Source organism: Cuculus canorus, chromosome 8, assembly GCF_017976375.1.
Source record: "Cuculus canorus isolate bCucCan1 chromosome 8, bCucCan1.pri, whole genome shotgun sequence".
Classification (NCBI taxonomy): Eukaryota; Metazoa; Chordata; class Aves; order Cuculiformes; family Cuculidae; genus Cuculus; species Cuculus canorus.
Window position 1 is genome coordinate 17658801 of NC_071408.1, and position 18146 is coordinate 17676946.

Below are 18146 nucleotides of genomic sequence, written 5' to 3' on the forward strand. Positions count from 1 at the left end.
AAAAACGATAGATCTTTCTTGCGTTTAGTTTGCCCGATACATGCTAGAGGCTACCATGATGTGACAACAGAGCTTATCTGCTGTTGGAGATTGCTGGATTTGCTGTGTTTAGGGATTACTGACTTGTGTGCCTCTGATCACTTTTCCTTCTGAATGCGGTGGGATTAGAAAAAAAAAAAAAGTACATTTTACCTTCACCAATGTGTAGTTCTTGGCCCACGTAGCATTAGCCGGGTCTGGGATGGCTTTGCTCTGCCACTGCGGCACGAGCACAGAGAGGAGCGAGTGTAACCTGCAGATGGAATAAGTGCCATTAAAAGCATGAATGCTGCTACCTGCAGCACTGACCCGAGCTGTGCCCTTTGTGCATGGGATTACCAAAGGGCTGCCTGTAAGGGTGGATCTGCCTCCGCAGGGACCTGCGGAGAGCCTGGGGGACTGGGAGCAGGTTGGTGTTGACTGGCGGAGCAGCATCATCCTCCTGCCAGCCCTGCTGGCTGTTTGCCTGCAAGGACAAACAGCAGCCCCGTGGGCAGAGCTTGCTGGATGCTGCCATGAGCCCCAGCCCTGGAAAACCTGGCTGGGGACAGGCGCGGGTTGCTTTAAAGGAAAACCAGTTCTTAATCTCAGGGTTTAACTCTGCTCCCAGGTTACCAAGGATTGCACCCCTTTAGTTTTGTTTCAGTGGAAGCAGACCTTAACTTCTAGATTAAAAATTATATGTATATACATATATATATACACGTATATATGTGTGTGTATTTATATATATAATATATATAAAAATACACACATATATATGCGCACATAAGTGTGTGTATATGCACACATATAAATATGCACATATATATGTGTGTACATATATATATAAAAAATAGGGCTATATTTTAAACTCAGTGGGTGTTATTCTACTCTGCATACTCTGAGTCCTTTATTCAGAACGATCCTTGCTGTTTGCCAAGGTGTCCTGAAAGGACGTGACCATGCCTTCCTATAGCAGTTCTGTTTTTTATTTAAAATGATTCCATGTTTTATTGGAAGGTAACTGATGGATCCACTCACACTTTTCTTACTGGAGGCACGGAACAAATGCAGGCTGAGAAGATAAGGAAGCTGCAGGTAAGCACAGCTGTCATCCAGTCCCCAGCACCTGAAATACAGAACACCTATAATTCCTCTTTATTTAAAGAAATAATTAATCTAAATATGCTGGTTTAAGTTGGACAACAATCATGACCTGACTCATGTTTGCACTCATAAAGCATACCAACGTTTTGTGGTTTAAAATCAGCAAACTGGATGTACTGTTGGGCACAACACCACTTTGTAACACACAAACGTCTACTGAGGTCTCATGAGATACAGAGTTCATGACCTGAAATACGCAATCGCTGATCTCTTCTCCAGTCCTGAACCAAATGCTGAGCAAGGATGGGGGAGGTCTTAAGAAGAAAAGATTTGACAAAATTCAGTACATCTTCAATGACCTGTCAGTGACTGAACAGTTTCTTGGTGAATGCCTTGACTCTACTCTGCTTGCACTTTTTGTAAATCCAGATTTTTGTATCAGGAAAACTTTTAACTTGTCTGGATTGCTTTAATCTCTTCTCCTGCTCACCCCCCTGGATTTCTCCCACAGTCCATGGGACAAAACCTGCCTCCAGAAGATCCCTGGTCCCGCACTGTGGAGATGAATTTCCTAACGCATGCAACTCAGGAGCTTAAAGTTGTTGTGGCATGTTGCTGGGGGGAAACGCAGCAAACCAAACTTCCTGGCAAGACTTAAGCACAAATTTTATCAACTCCCTACTCAGGGTTTATGGGTAATTTGTCAGTATTTGGGGTAGCAACGAATTTGATCAAAACAATCCATCTTGTAGGACATAAACCCTGATTGCTGCCGTTAGCAGTGGTCAGAAGGCTCTGGGAGAAATTCCTGCCCTTTTGTCCCCTGAGAGACACTGGAACAGGGACCACGCACATGATGTTCTGCTCCTTAAGGAGGCTCTGAGGTCACAGCAGCTTTAGTGACCACAGCTCCTGAGAGACCCCCCCTCCCACGGGAGACGCGGCAGCCAGCAGGACTTTCCACATGGATACCCCTGCCAGAGCTTGAAGTCTACAGATAACCGAACCAGCAAGTTGAAGGGACCAAACACTTATGCAATAATCCATCCTGCTAGCCTTCAACTATTATTAAATGGTACAGTTTATATCTTGGCACAAAAACGGGAACTTGAACGCACAGAGATGCTACGTTTTAAAACTAACCAAAACGAGAGCTCCTTAGTAGTTATGGAGCAGTGGGAAAAGTATTCCTCATCTGTGGAAAACAGGGGTCTAAGGCTTAGGACCTCTCCTGGCCCCCCACCCTGGCAGAGACTCCTACCTTCCAAGTAGATGAGCTCGCTGTTGCCACGGGGCCCTTCTCCGGCAGCTGTTGATGCGGTCATCCACAGGGCATAGCGCTCCCCATGCTGCAGGTCCGTGATGTACAGCGAGCGTGGAGCGGATACATTGGAAACAACTGGAGGGGAGAGAGGGAGAAGCAAATGAATCACCTTGCACTGTGTTCTACTGCATTGAACTCCAATGAACTGGGTTTCCACAACTTGGAGCACGGAGAAGTATTTGTTAATCTAAATTTCCTTTTCCATGGTACTGAATCACTGGAAGGGCTATAGGAGACCTTCTGTTGTAGAGGTGACCTATTCCATGGTATAGATGGAACATCCAGGACCGTGTATCCTGTCCTCTGACTACTGCTGCTTGGTAAGTCGATGTTTGTGAGGTTTGTATGATGGAACTATAAGACATCCATTTAAAACGCGTGCAACTCCTGCACCAAGTTTAAAAAATCCTGTGTTCTGGGTGGAAGCTGTGAATTAGGCAGATGGAGTGAGAGAGGGCTTGGGTGGGAAAAGGGTGTGGGAATGCGGTGGGTGCTACCTGCTGAGCATGTCTGAGTGTGTTATGTCTCAAGTACGCATGTGGTGTGGGGGGCTTTTAGAAAGTGTTATTTTACTCTGCCAATAATTACAAGGGCCTGCAGTGGTTATGGCTTCAGAAAATTAGAGTGGGGGAAGCCGATAAGAAGAACAATCAAGGAGAAATCTGATAGTTCTGCATTCAAAATAACTTCTAGAATGATTTGACTGAAAGGGGGAAGCCCTGACTATGTAGTCCCGGTGATGGGCGGCTGCAGCAGAGGGAGCTGACTGGATGTCACTGCTAACCCTTATGGCAGAGCAGTCTCAGGCCCCGACTGCACAGAGATGTCTGCAGGCATCTCCCTCTCCCGTCCTTTATCCTGTATGCACATCATGTTGACCTTCACCAGATACGTACAGTAGACATCCGAGGCTTCCTCTCTGTCCTTTTTGCATAGGTATATATGGTACCCTGTGATGCAGCCCCTCTGCTGGTGGGCAGGGATTGCTTCCCATAAAACAAGGATGCCATTTGCCCTCAGTGTTGTATGCATCTGGGGCCCAGATGATGGTGCTGCAAAGCAGAAGACCAACTATTAAAGCTGAAATTAAGCTGGCTTAAAAATATCTGCAAGGGTATTATCATATTATCATGGTTTACCTTCTGCTCTTGAGTATCCCCTTACTGAGGCCACTTGTCCAGCTCTGCCCCCGTAGAGTGCAAACACGGTGATCTGATAGCACACGTTATCTTTTATGTGCTCTAAATAAAGAAATTAGAAGTGGAGAGTTAAAGTTTTTAAAGGTATGGCTGTTTATATATGAGACAAATCTTCTGATTTATTATCGCGTCTTCCATAAAGAAGGAAAGAAATAGTTCTTTGTGATCTTGTGTTCAGCTTGGCAGAACCTTACTGTGCATTAAGCAAGTGATGTTAGCACTTGGAGGGGTGAAATCTTCTGTTTTCTCATGAAGCAACAGCTGCTGGCAGACCTGTACTCTCCAAAGGAAATCTGGGACCACATTTTGTGCTCCAGGTAAGGGAAGGATGCGAGCAGTGATTACCCAGTTTATTGCTCTAAGATAAAAGGTGCAGTGTTCGGACGCGCATGAGGATCCTTAGCAGGCACAAAAATCTCACACCCTCTTTCTTCCCCCAGCATTCATGGGAGCATCCTCCTCTGGGCTGCTCCTATGAGTTATGGACAGGAACGCGTTTCTCTCCCCTCCAAAGCAGAGTAGAATGTGATGGTGTGAATATGTTGCTTTTTCAGCTCATTTGATACCGAGCATGTAAATGCCTTGGAGGGAGTCAGAACAGAGGGTAGGAAAGATAGGGCAGAACACTGACATTTAGTACTGGTTGGGATTAGTAACCAAAAATTAGGAGGAAAGAAAGCGTCTTTTCTTAACCCTTTAATCTCTTGTACCTCTAGCTGGCTTTTTTCATTTGGAGGGACTGGTTTTTTTTTTTCAGAAACATCGTATCATATATAAATCTCAGCCGAGAGTGACTGTGGAACTGACCCCAGAGCAGCCACCTATTTCATTTTTTTCCTCCTGTACAGAAAGCTTTAAATGCTATCATTTCTTATGCTGAATTAGTCAATATTAAAATCTGACTTGTTCCTTAAAAAGCTTTCAAAAGAAAATGGTACCTCGGTAACACCCTGCCTCGAGGTGGTAGTTACCTGATATCACTGTGGAGAGGCTGGATGCTGGAAGCTTCACCCAGGCTGGCTTGGGCTCCAGGCGTGTGCCCTTCTGTGTGTCCACCCACTCCACTACATATCCACTGATGGATGCAGTCAATCGGATAGGCGCTTTCCAGCTGACAAGGATGCTGCTATTTCCCATGGCTACAACAGAGACTTGCTGGGGAGAAGGTAGATCTTATGGAGGAAAAGGAACAACCAAACCATCAGCACAAACTTGCCTTAACATCAAGAAAACTCCGTAAATTTGGTTTGGCTTGTTCAGCCTAGAGAAGAGATGACTCTCAGGAAAGATGTGGGGGCTTTTTATGAGGGAGTGAAGTGATAGGACAAGGGGTAATGGTTTTAAGCTGAAAGAGGGGAGATTTAGGTTAGATAGTAAGAAGAGGTTTTTTTCTTGTGAGGGTGCTGAGGCACTGGCACAGGTTGCCCAGAGAAGTTGTGGATGGGACATCCATCCACATGGATGGGGGATTCAGGACAGAGTTGGATGAGGCTTTGAGCAGCCTGACCCAGTGGGAGGTGTCCCTGCCCATGGCAGGGGGCTGGAATTGGATGGTCTTTAAGGTCCCTTCAAACTCAAACCATTCTAGGATTCTATGATACTGCGCCTCACCCAGTCTGATGCCATGTGATGTATAAAAATAAACAACCTTTGAAAGAAAGAGGTACTTATATGTGGGCAATCTCTATGCTGATAGAGCCACATTCTTGTCTTGTCTCATGATGCAGCAGTTCAAATATACAGGACACTGCTCGTTCACACCTCCCCCACGCCCTCAGAGAATGCTGTCACATCCCGTACCAACACCCTGCTCCTGTGACAGCCACAAACACATCGTCTCCACAGGACCTTTCACAGCTAGGGCCAAGTTATTTTTTTTCCCAGAGAAAAACTGGAAAATAATTTTTCAGACAATCTATAAAATAACCAGCATCTTTTCTCAACATTTTTTTCTAACAAATACAATTGAACTGAACCCTCCAAACAGTTCTTGTTTACTGTCTCCACAAAATTAGATACTGATGATGTTTTGGCATCAGTCCTATCTCTGGCTAATGAAGGGCTCACATTACCAATGCAGTCTGCAAGCTGAGGAGCCGCGTGTCTGCCTCCGAAGGAGGAGAGCATCCTGCTGGTGTTCGACTAGGGAAAGTTCGACAGCAGTAGGGAAAGGTGAAATAATTAGCAGTGGCTAGGTAAATATTTTACTGATGTTACACGAGGACAAGATCAGAGAACTGCCTCTTTGAACAAACCATCTGATACCGAGAGGTTCTGCTGTGCCTTGGCGCAGGAAATTTGGGGCTGGGTGGCTTCAAGGAATGCTTTCTAGTTCTGTTGCACGGGTAAAACAGAGCGAAATTTCACAGGCGATAAGATTTGTGTGATTTCCCCTCACCATCACCTTCTCTTCAGTCCTGCCACCTCTCTCACGCAAAGAAAAACCCCTTTTTTTGACACGGTTAGTTTTCTGTTGTCGGGTCCCTGGATGGCTGACAGTGTGGCTTATGCCTCTGTCGGCAGAAGGGGTGGAGGTGAAATTACGAATGCCGGGCAACTCAACGTTTTGTGAAACCACACCCCTGACCACACTGAAAACTGGAGCTGCAGGCTCTGAAGATTCATTGAGATGGACCTTGATGAGCAAAAGATGGTGGGACCTCAACACTTCCACGTGCAGAGAGGAGCAGCCCAAAGCAGAGCATTGCTGTTATTCCCAGGGTTCCAGAGCCAGCAGAAGCCCTTACCCTCGGTGCCCAGTTTGGTGATGATGGAAACGGGGGGAGACCTGCCCCTTGAGTTCTCAGCAGTTACCGTTATCTTATAGTCCCCCCTCAGCATGACTTCGGTGTAGCTGGTTTGGGTGGTAAGGTGCTCTTCTCCTCCTGGGTAACCCTGCTGGTCCAGGGCTTTGAAGGTCACCGTGTACCACAGGATTCTTCCTCTCGCCTCCGAATTGCTCAAAGCCTGTGAGGAAAGTGCGTGCGTTACTCTTGTCTCCTTCTGATGAGCAAAGACTGCAGAAAGCTGGCCGGGGTGCCTGGTGGGCTGCCTGAGGAGGCTTCAGTCCGCCTCGTGGAGGAGGTGGTGTTGGCCATTTGTCAAACAAATATTTCACCTGCTTTTTGAATGAACCTACAGCCACAAAAGCGGTCTTTTGTGCCACACCTAAGAGCCCTCCCTTGCTGGAGCAAGCCTCAGTCTCAGGCAGGACTGCAGTTTGCCCACTCCGCATGGGATTCCTGATGGAGCAGCAGCCGTGGTCCCTTCCCCACGCTGGCGAAGGTGGGCAGCCTGGTTATCAGCCCTCCTGCCCAGCAGCAGGGCACGGCTTCAGAGCATGTCCCTAGCCCAGACATTCAAAATGCCCCATTTAAGGGAAAAACGCTCCTTTGAAGGCAATTTCTTCTCTCCCTTTTGTGTTTTAATAGTAAAAGGATTATTTATAGCAACAGTGTTATTTGCTGGACAATAGCGCACACCAACTAATGTTCTTTGGTAACCAATTATCGGGTTTTACTGTCTTCTCCTCCAAAAGCTGGAGGAACAAGCAGTGTCATAGAGATTCGCCCTCCCTTGTTGAGACTGCTTTCTTCTGTAATATTTGTTTAACAAAATAAATTAGTTTACCATTAGCTTAAGCACAGCTAATGTGTTTCAAAGGTAGCACAGTTCCCCTGTCAGCAACAACCTGGGAATACTACACGTAAGTGAACAGGAGCTTTCATTGGTAGAAATATCATGTTTTTTCCAAAGAAAGACAGTGTCCTGGCTGCAGAGTTTCTTCCCCCCTCCTCCATTTCTGCACATTTGTGTAATAGCTGTAACACCAAACAGCCTGTTCTGATTTTTCTCTATGATTTTGCTGCTGCCTGGCCCTGTGACCCATGCACTCTATTTATTCCCAAGTCTTATCCCAGCTCTTCTCTTGGGAACCCATGGCATCTAGCCACATGGAATGAGATAATTCTCTGATGGAAGAGCCGAGAACATGCATTTACCCAAGAGCCTCTCTTAAGGTTACATATCTTCCTTTTAATTTCTTATTTATTTTTCCTGTGTGACTCCTGTTCAGTGAAGTTCTTTTACTGTGAGCTACTGGTTTTCCAGGCAGGAATATAGCCAGTGACAGGACACATCCTCGTCCTTCCTTGAGTCTTTCAAGCTGTGCTTTTCACAAGGGGAAAAAAGAGCATTAACTAAATTCATAAAAATGAACAAGCTTTGATTTGGGTAAAATCCAGATTTTTACTTAAATCCTTGATAAAAAAACTTTTTAAACTAAACCACTGAGAATACACAACTCTGAGAAGTCAGTCTGTGCTGTACCGTGTAACACCTCATGCTGTTTTTTCCACCTCGGTGTCTGCAGTAGTATGGGCAGTTTCACAGTTTCCTAAGGTCCCTATACAGTGAGTTCAGTTTGTTTGGCTGGTTTTTGTCATATCACAACAGAAAAAAAGAAGGGGGGGGGGAATCTTTTAGAAATAGGAAAATATTTGCAGTGTTAGAATCTCTTTGGCAGTGGCTCAGGACAAATGCAGGCTGAAACCGCTCTGAAAGCCTGCTGAAATGAAATCAGTGAGCCTTTATTTGGTATTAGGGTGAAACTATGACAACATATAATGGTAGCACGTCCTACTGAGTTTGTGTCTTTTGCTTTGTAGCTGTTGTGAAAACTATAAAAGCAATGTATTGCACCCATTTTACGAACAATGGTACAGGAAGTCTGCTTCAATACAGAAAGTGGTGCCAGCTTGCTATTGCAAGATAAAGGTCTTAAAAGTTAAATATCATAAAGCCACAATGGCTGGAGTCACATTATCACATGAGAATTTCTGCTTTCACTTAGAGCATGGTGCCTGTTGGTGTGGGGAGAAGATATACCAGTATTTGGAAAGTTATCTAGGATTTGCAAACTGGAAGGCACAGATACTTTATACTTAAAAAAATAATCATAGAATCACAAGGTTGGAAAGGACCCACTGGATCATCGAGTCCAACCATTCCTAACACTCCCTTAAACCATATCCCTAAGCACTTCATCAACCTGTTCCTTGAACACCTCCAGGGAAGATGACTCGACCACCTCCCTGGGCAGCCTGTTCCAGTGCCCGATGACTCTTTCCATGAAGAATTTTTTTCTGATATCCAGCCTGAACCTCCCCTGACGGAGCTTCAGGCCATTCCCTCTTGTCCTGTCCCCTGTCACTTGGGAGAAGAGGCCAGCTCCCTCCTCTCCACAACCTCCTTTCAGATAGTTGTAGAGAGTAATAAGGTCTCCCCTCAGCCTCCTCTTCTCCAGGCTAAACAACCCCAGCTCTCTCAGCTGCTCCTCATACAACTTGTTTTCCAGCCCCGTCACCAGCTTCATTGCTCTTCTCTGGATACACTCCAGAGCCTCAACATCCTTCTTGTGGTGAGGGGCCCAGAACTGAACACAGTACTCAAGGTGCAGTCTCACCAGTGCTGAGTACAGAGGGAGAATAACCTCCCTGGACCTGCTGGTCACGCTGTTTCTGATACAAGCCAAGATGCCATTGGCCTTCTTGGCCACCTGGGCACACTGCTGGTGTATAATAACTGCTGGTATAATAATAACCTTACTGGCTTTGAAATAAAGCCTCTACAGCAAAACACCCCACAATCCAAAAACTCCTCTTGGACTTAGCTTTAATTGTTGGGCTGGTAATACTGGAGAAACTCAGCACGTGGCATCAGTAACAAGGCTTGGTTTCACTGGGAGTGTTGGTATAGCCGACCTGGTGTCAGCCTTTCCTCCTGAGCTGGATGGTAACGCACAGAAATGTGGAATTTCTACTCTACAGCTGGGTTTGAATCTGAATTCTTATTGACATTTCCCTCGAGAGACTCAGTCCCCAGCTCACAGGAGGCACTGCTCAGCAGACCCAAACTGCTGATGTCTTTCAGCTCTGAGTTTGTCCAGTTTCAGATCACAGCTTTATTATTAGAAAGCCCCTTTGCATGTGGTTTGCCTATCACCTGCTTTACACCTATGGAGAAAACCAAATTCCTCTTGTGCTGCTGTACAAGAGCCTTGGCCAACCATCCATCTGACATCCATGGGACCCTTTCGGTTGCCCAGACTACATCCAGCTCTTATATTTTTTGGAGGTTGGTCACCTTAAAGGTCTGTTACAATATATTGCTTCTTCTGCCTCCCCTATTCTGCATCTCTCTGTTCTTGATATAAGAAAAACAGCAGAAACATCTCCGAAGGAGGCTCATGTCCGACAGCAGACAACAAGGTGTGTGCGTATGGAACACATCGGGTATGGTATGACCGTGTATGACAACCATGGCAAACAAGGAGGCAGGGAACAAGAAGAGGGTGATATTAATTAGAAAATAAATCAGAAAGTCTGAAAGATTGCTGTCTGTTTAGATTCATCATCAGGACACAGGTCGCCTTGTGGAAAGGGAGGAAATGAGGTGTATCTCTGGAAGGTGGTAACTGAGCTAGAACACCTCCACTTCTCTTTGCTCGTGTGATGTGCTACGAACATGTTTCAGCATAACATAAAATTAGCAGAACTGTAAAAGGGAAGTTGTATGCGGAAGAGAGATGCTGTATCTCCTAGGAGAGTCAAGCCTTGGGTGGCAGAGCACGTCTGTGTCCCTGTCACTGGGCACTGGTAAAAACCCTGTGCTCTCCTTGGGTTCAGTTCTTTCCTGCAGACACATAAACCAGAGCTCTCCCTCATCTGCTCAGGTTTCACTTAACTTACCTTCCAAAAAAGAGAGATGGTTTGTCTTTGGGAGTCCGCATCTTGTTGTCGGTACCAAACGTCCAGGAGCCCAGTCGGCACTGGTGTGGAAGGAAAAGGGAGAGCAGAATTAATGGCTCTGTTTTTAAGCAATCAAACAAGACACTGAATAGCTGAAGCAGGTAGAAATTCTAAGACGATGAAAATTTAAGATTTAAAGTGTCTCTGAAACAATGCAGTATGTAATAGTCCATAGCTGGAGTTCCACTGCACTGATGATGGTGCTTATGAAGAGAACAAGCCATAAACCTGAGAGGTTTTGCTCTGCTGGTGACTTTATCCTGCACTTGGTAGCTGGAATGGCTCCCAAGGGAGCCTGCACATCAAAAAGACAGTGTGAGTTTTCATCTTTGCATAAAAGTCGAGGCTATTTAAGGTCCTTGGGCTTGGCTACACCAGTCCTAAGCCAAAGGACAGCTTCAGGTGACAGGGTCTGTAGGACCTGTCAGGTCTGGCTCTAGGCAATGAATGACTTTAGCAGCCAGCTGGTAGGACCTGTTTCTTTTCAGAGGAGCTGAAAAACTCTGTTCTTTCCATGATTCACCTTATAGTCACAGAGTGACTGGAAACCCTTGATGTTTTGAATAAACCTTCAGAAATGACTCTAAAGCAAACTTCTGGCTGCAGAAACTGGTGAACAATGTGCTTCAACGGTTCAGAATCAGAGACGCATAAAGAATGCCAGTGTGACAAAAGGTAACAAAGCTTGGTTCCTAAAGGTCTCTGACAAAAATAAACCATCAAATTCAAACAATAATTGTTGTTGATAACCTAAGCAGCAGGCAGCTGTTGCACAGCCACAGCTACAACGGGGCTGCCTGTTATTTGCTGAATTCAAAGACAGAAATACGCTCAGCGCCAGCAATGTTAAGAGCTGCTTGTCCTCTATTAACTGAAAAAAGTGACTGGAATAGAAACAAGAAGCAGGAGCATCAGAAGAAATAAAACCAGAGCGCACACACACTGTGAGTGAGGAAGGAAGAGGCAAGCTCAAATAAAATATAAAAAGTAAAAAAAAAAGGGGGATTGCATCTGTTGGACTCCAGTACAAATTGTAAGGGTCATTTCACATGTGTGCCAAAGAAATTAGCTGGAGGAGGGGAAAAAAAGCTCACTTATGAATGGTGCTTTCATGAAGCAAGCCTTGTGGAAGGTCAAAGAAACAGGCCAAAACACAGCACATTAAAAAGGTAAACTCCTGGGTTGGCAAAAGGTCAAACTCGTGTAGAACTTCAGCTCCTTCCAAGAAAGGCAACCATGGTGTACTCAGAGCTTCTCATTTGCAACCTCCGCTTGCTGTTACTTAGTCTGAGGATAGAAAACTTTCATTTCAGCTCCTTTATTAGCTGAAAAGATGTTTCTCATTTTACAGCACTTGCAGGGTAGAGGAGTGATGACCACAAATGCCGTAGCAAACCAGAGTGCATTGAGAAGGTTGAGAAAACTGTTGAGAGGAAGGTGGGGGAGGGAAGGAAAAGTTCACACCTTTTGCATCAATCAATGCTTCTTACAGAAACTGATGCTGTTAGTAGGTGTTAATGGCATGAGTAATAATAAGCCTGAAGAGCTTAGAGTAATTCACAAAAAAATAGCTCTGAAATCCAAGTAGAAATCGAAAGGCGGGGATGCCAGAGCAGCCGACACATCTTTGTCGAAACATGAACTTTGAGAAGGTTTCTTCTCTCCTAAGAACTGAAATTCTTGCAGCATGTGAGTTCATGCAGCTCAGCACAAAGGCAGCAGGTACGTGAGCCCACAGCCAGCCCGAGGCAGCCCGGATTAGGGTTGGTGGAAACTGGTAGAACTGCCCTCAGACTGCTGTGCCTTCCTCTGGAGCAGAAATACTCTTTGCTCACCAAGTTCTTGGTGGGATCTCTCCCAAATGCCTGGCCAGGCTCTGCTCTGCTGAAGCTACCCAGGTCTCCAGCAGCTCCACAAAGGGGTCACCTGGGGAGACTCCGAGCGAGATAACTTCTCTACTTGGAAAAAGATGACTTGGCAAAATTAAACTGGTTTGTTAAAACCTGCCAGCATCTGCAGAACTGAGAGCCCAGGCAGTTTCTCATCCAATTCACCCAGCTCTGAGCGAATTGTTGGGTGAGCTGAAGAACTCAGAGCACATCACCCAAACTGTGGTTCATCAGCACCAGAGGGTGACAGGGCAGCCGTCCTGACCTGAGTATGTTGCAGGAATACAGTAAAATGCTTAGATATGAACCAATACATATTTATTTTCCCCTAGCTAAGCTGCACAACTGTCTCTGACTTTCCCAGATGTTTTATGACGCAGCAAGCCGCTACGGCTCCAGGCAATGTGGAGAAAATTCCCCCAACATTCAACAATGTTAAATGAAGATGTCCTTCAAACCTTCTCAGTGAAATGAGAAACATCAACAGCTTCATTTTTTTGTTCATTAAAAAAAAGCAGTTCTCTTACACAAGTCACGTCCTTGCTGGTTCCACCTCTGGATCCATAGGGACTCTGCAAACCAACGAGCGAAAACCCAGCAGCATTTTTACTTCACTAGCTGAAGTTTCCACTTGTGTGCAAATGTTCTACACAGCCTTGGTGTGGCAGATGACCTGTTGTGTTACCTGCTTCTGGGGTCTGGGTTTGGTACGCCTGCCAGTCGCTCCACAGTCCTCGCTCAGGATGAATTTTACAGCTGACCTGAAACTCATAGGCTGTGTGGGGCTCCAGATCATGAAGAGTACATTTCTCAATGTTTATGCTTGCAACCTTTAATGAAGATAAAGGACATATAACCTTAAATTCATGAGGAAATAAAGGTTGAAAGCAGTGACAGGCTGAAATACTAGTGCCCAAAGGAAGCCTTGCCAGCAAAACACGTCTTTAAAAACAATGAGGAACCCTCTGATCAGAGGCAACTTTAATAATTAAAAGAATGATGCAATGAATCATCAGGCTTCCAGATTTTCATCAGAAAAAGCCCTCATTTAATTATGTGAAGATAACATATTTTCTGTTCATGTGCTTTACTCAGCTTCAGGCAGTACATTTAGTTTACCATTTAAAAGCAAAGATTTCAAATCAACATCAGAGAAGGCACAAATATTTGAAAATTACATCCCCGTATCCGTGAGTTACAGTGAACAGGTATGACCATATTCCAATAAATGGTGGGTCAAACATAAGTCCTGATTCTTCAGGTCGACACTTGAGATATGGGGAACTATTCATGCACAGAAATCTTTATAGGATCAGCATTTTACCTTCAATTTTACACTAATGATGTTTTTTGACCCCTAGGCGATAGATTTTCTTAAATATGATGTTAGAGAGCAGAGAGAGGTAAATTTGGACAAACGGATTCTTGTAAGGAATAGTGAAAAGATAATTAAATTAACGTCCGAGGATCACAATTTCATTTAGTCCTCAGAAGAGAATTACCGTGCTCCAGGTGTGCCTGGCCAGCGGGCGGTATCTCAGTCTGCAGTGCTGTGCTTGTGCTTCAGCGAACCCAAAAAAGGTGCAGTTGGTCACAGAAGAATTTTCAAATTCCACTAAAAAGTTGGGAGGGTGTGGTTTCACTAGCAGCAGAAACAGAAAGAAGCAAACAGAGCTCAGATAAGCAGCACAACTCAAAACAGCGGGTTATAGGGAAGACAGAACTACTCATTTAGGCTGCATGGTTGCTTTTTCTCAGAGGTTTAAACAAGAAAGCGCTAGGTGTTTTCACATCTTTGTAAAGGGCCAGGACCAACTAAAAGGCAGTAAATAATGCACTTACCTATGTCTATTAACATGAACATAAGCGGCTGTGAAAAAGCACTTCCTAGCTCGTTGAAGGCGGCAACCGCAACAGTGTAAGTAGAATCAAAATTCAATTTGCTCAGGGCCAGTGAGCCAGACTTCTTATTCAGGCTTTCTTCTGAAATGCATGAGAGATCAGTCCCATTGGATAGCCTGGAACAGAAGGAAAACACTTGGTTAATGCTCTCCTGTACACCTAGAAAGTTAAACCCTGGGAGTGTCGGGGCACAGGTTACGTCCCCGTACATTTATGCTGCTCTGGGTCCCTCCAGGCTGCAGCCCTGTCAGCAGCTTCCCTGCAGGCTGGCTTTCCAGAGAGGACCACCGCACTGAAAGTCAGGTATGTCACCTGCCCCTTGAAAGATCTGTCTGCTTAAATACAGTGGTGACTGTAAATACTCCTCTAGATAAATCGGTAGTAAAGGTGTTCTGCTGCTTTTTTTGTTTTAATTGCAGACAAAGGAAATACTTCTGGATTTCTTCTGAGCTGCAAGTATGTGAGTAGGTTCCTTTTAATAGTGTCATGGTCAACTAATATTTATTTACAAAGGAACATAAGTGTTGGTACAGAGAATTTGGGGTATGATGGATTTGGGTTTTTTTTTCCGTTATTGTTTTACAGAAGTTAGTGATTAAAAATGTAGTTTATCTGCAGTCTAACGGTCAGACACATGATTTCAAACACAACTTTAGCTCTCGATCTGTCATTCAACCCATTGCCTTGGGTAACTCATTTAGCTTCTCTGTGTGTTTTCTTCCACCTGAATCAGAGACAATAGTATCCTGTTGCTTCAGGCTGACCACCTTATTTTGCAATATGCTTAATAACTTACTAGCAAGCACTGCTATATCTCTGTGTACCGTCGCAACACTTGCAGGGCTCATTATTCACATTTCCCTACTCTTCGGCACATGACCTGGACATTCTCCTTCTGCTTAAAGAGGAGCAACAGGTTTCTACAAGCTACTAAGAAAGTTGCTGCTACTTTGGCCAACAGTAAAGAAGAAGGTAAAAAAGAGTGAGCCTCATGGGACAAGGAGATTGTCAACACTCAGCACTGTGGAAACAAAGAGGGACTAGTTCAGCCTACTCAGCAGCTTGAAAGGGCAAAATCAATTCATTCTCCCCCGGTGTTTGCTTGAATAGAGGTTTTTAATAAGGTTCCTTCTACACACGATGATTCCCAAAATCCTAGAGCCCTTGATGGACTCTAGGGAGCCTTTGCTCCTTCCCCACCGTTTGCTGCAGAAGTTACAACAATCTTTTTGAGGGGAGGCTCAGCAAAAACAGAGTGAGCAAAAACACAGGTTGGGTCTAAAACAGGAAGCAAAAATAACACATTTTGAAGCAAGTTCCCTCTGCTCTTAGCTAAATTCTGAGACATTGAGCAGCTCTGATTGCAGGTTTTCCAGTACTAATCACAAACTCACTAAACAGAGGAGATCCGCTGCAGGAGAGCTGCAGTGCTGAACAGCCAGTTTGACCGCTTCCCCTACTAACCTTTCATTTCCATAAAGGACCCCTGCCTCGGCACACCCCTACCCGCCGAATCCAGGTGGAGCAAACTCACTGCTGTGCAGGGCGCACAGGTGTGAACGGAAAAAGGGTTTTAACTGCTCTGGTTGGCTTCTGTGATCATAGCTGCCTTGGACCAACTTACTTATAAACCAGCCCTCCCCCATGCTTTGATAAGGGTGAATCTGCAATAAATGTTGTAAAAAATGAAAACCCCTCTAAGATACAATTACAAGTATTAAAGAACCTACGTCCTTGCATTACTTACTGTATTACATATATAGTGTTGATATACGTGAGCCTTCCTTTATCCCAGGTGCAGGTGGGATGCCCCTCTGTCCCATACTGGATGCACGACACATTTCTTGGCTCATCTGGTGCAGCTGAAACAGATATTCTTATTGGTTTCTTCCTTAAAGGGGTTGATCGGAGACATTTCAAGAAAGGCTAGGTTTGGCATTTTGATGGTTTTGGGTGTTTTTTTAAGAATTTATTGACAAAATACTCAGGCTAATAATTATTATAGATGAAAACATCTGCATCTGTGATCTCTGCAGCGTGTTGAGGCCTCTGACACTTAAGCCAAACTCCGGTGTCTTAACAAGGGTGACAAATGAATACAAATGCTTAACAGCTTTCTGGACTGAGCACTGCAAGCTTTGCTTGAACCAATCAGCTGTTCTTCTTGCAAGTCCCCTGTGTTCTGGAGAGACTGCTGGGTGTCAGGGGTAGAACAGGAGGGAGTATGATATTTATCATATATGCTCTGTGCAGGAAGTTTCATTCAGCATCTCCATTCATCAGTACAGCCCCATCCAGGAATATTTTAAATACAAAGAGCCACTGAAAGACAGCACCTTTACTAGAAAAGGACACCCACTGCTAGTTTCTAATGCACATCCCAGCAGTACCACAGGAAATGTTTAACAACAAGGAATAATTAAATTCTCCTTACTTCCAGATTCTATGTCGATGCCACAAATAAGTTTTTTCTTGTATTCACAAACTATTTTGCATGTAAACACGTGTTTGCCATACGTAAGGACTTGAAACGCAGTGCTTACTGAACTGCTGTAACTGGTATTTAGTTCAGAGCTGTTAAAGAAAATAGCTATCCTGCACTGCTCAGTGTGTTGCAGGGATTTCAGCTGGCAGGAGAGGGTGACAATGGTTCCAAGCTGGACAGTAGAACTAGTGTTAGCAGTCATTTTCCCTTTGTCGCATATTTCTGCAGCGCCACGGGGAAGTTTGGTAGCAGTCATGTTCTCTTTACCGCATGCTTCTGCAACAGAATGGGAAAACAAACTTTTAACACAAATACATCACTGCTTGTGTACAACACGCTGTGCTTGAGGAACAGATGCAAGAATTCCTGCCTTTGCATGGCAAGTCATGGGATATTCCCGTGCCTAGTTGTCACTGATCTGGGGTTGGAAACCAAGGGCTGGCTACCAGGCAACACGTGAAAAAGCACAAGTCCAGGCAAAATCTATCACAACTCCTTTCATTTAAGGAAATATTTGTGTTTCAGTAAAGCAGTGGCAGGCGCATCTCTACTGAAGAGACAAGCAAGACTTTCTCTGACTCGCAGAGTTCTCCCCTCATGTGTTGATGTCTTTCCAAAGAGGGACAGGTGATCCCGTGCTCGACGCAGGAGAGCATGCATGTGCTGGCAGACTCCAGGTAACTCCTGCTCTGGGCAAAAAAGCACAGCAGCAGCAGAAGAGAAGGGAAAATGCTGCAGCACCATTTCTCGCTTCTTGGAAGTTGTGACAGTCTCTTCAGAAGCTAACTGTAGAGATGTTTTCTCATGTAACCAATGGCTCTACCTCGAAGTACAACAAATAACCTCCCTGCATCATTTATTAGCAACTATTTGCTATACAGTACTTTGAATACACAAACAAAACAGGCTTGCAACTCCAATTATGCATAATCATATGCCCAAGCTGCCAGTACCTGAGCGTATATGGTTCTATATCTGCCTCTTCTGCTGACAAAGCTGCACCTCTGCCCATGGTCCCTCCCAGTGTGTTGAACAGTGTCAGAGCAGGCACTGCTGCCCACAAACAGCCCCGACCATCTGGGACAAGCTGCAGTGCCACGGAGGGCAGGACACTCAGCAGTAGTGGTATCTAGGGGAGTTCCTAGGGAGATTACAGTATAAACCTATCAAGCATCAAATTTTGCTATTTCCAGTAAAAAAGGTGTTTGTTAGCCTACCACGCAGAAGCTAGGAAAAAAACCCTAATTAGCCTGAGTGCTTCTTTTAAGTGATAATTAGTAGGTAGGGAAAAAAGACCCCTTACCTGCTTTGAAGTGCATCAACAATGAAATCGCTACAGGCACAATCCATGCAAATTGCATTTTGCTCCCTATAGAGAAATAAATACTTTTTACCAATTCCTAAAGAATG

The 18146-nt window shown here is 44.8% G+C and overlaps 1 protein-coding gene across 7 annotated transcripts in view; it reads right to left on the reverse strand.

Annotated features, from left to right (window-relative positions):
* The window catches only part of IL12RB2 (interleukin 12 receptor subunit beta 2), a 29822-nt gene that overhangs the window by 6921 nt on the left and 4755 nt on the right, over positions 1–18146 (reverse strand). For 5 of the 7 annotated variants that reach the window (XM_054073395.1, XM_054073396.1, XM_054073399.1 and 2 more), the window contains exons 2-15: positions 18040–18105; positions 16686–17012; positions 15999–16113; positions 14192–14367; positions 13852–13991; positions 13035–13179; positions 10401–10480; positions 6399–6618; positions 4623–4823; positions 3592–3693; positions 3349–3504; positions 2390–2527; positions 1063–1150; positions 193–292 (exon numbers count right to left, since the gene is read on the reverse strand). In XM_054073395.1, the coding sequence (XP_053929370.1) occupies positions 193–292; positions 1063–1150; positions 2390–2527; positions 3349–3504; positions 3592–3693; positions 4623–4823; positions 6399–6618; positions 10401–10480; positions 13035–13179; positions 13852–13991; positions 14192–14367; positions 15999–16113; positions 16686–17012; positions 18040–18097 (2046 nt within the window). In that variant the 5' untranslated portion in view covers positions 18098–18105. The remainder of the gene's footprint in view (positions 1–192; positions 293–1062; positions 1151–2389; positions 2528–3348; positions 3505–3591; positions 3694–4622; positions 4824–6398; positions 6619–10400; positions 10481–13034; positions 13180–13851; positions 13992–14191; positions 14368–15998; positions 16114–16685; positions 17013–18039; positions 18106–18146) is intronic. The other 2 variants (XM_054073400.1, XM_054073401.1) reach the window with 1 other exon arrangement.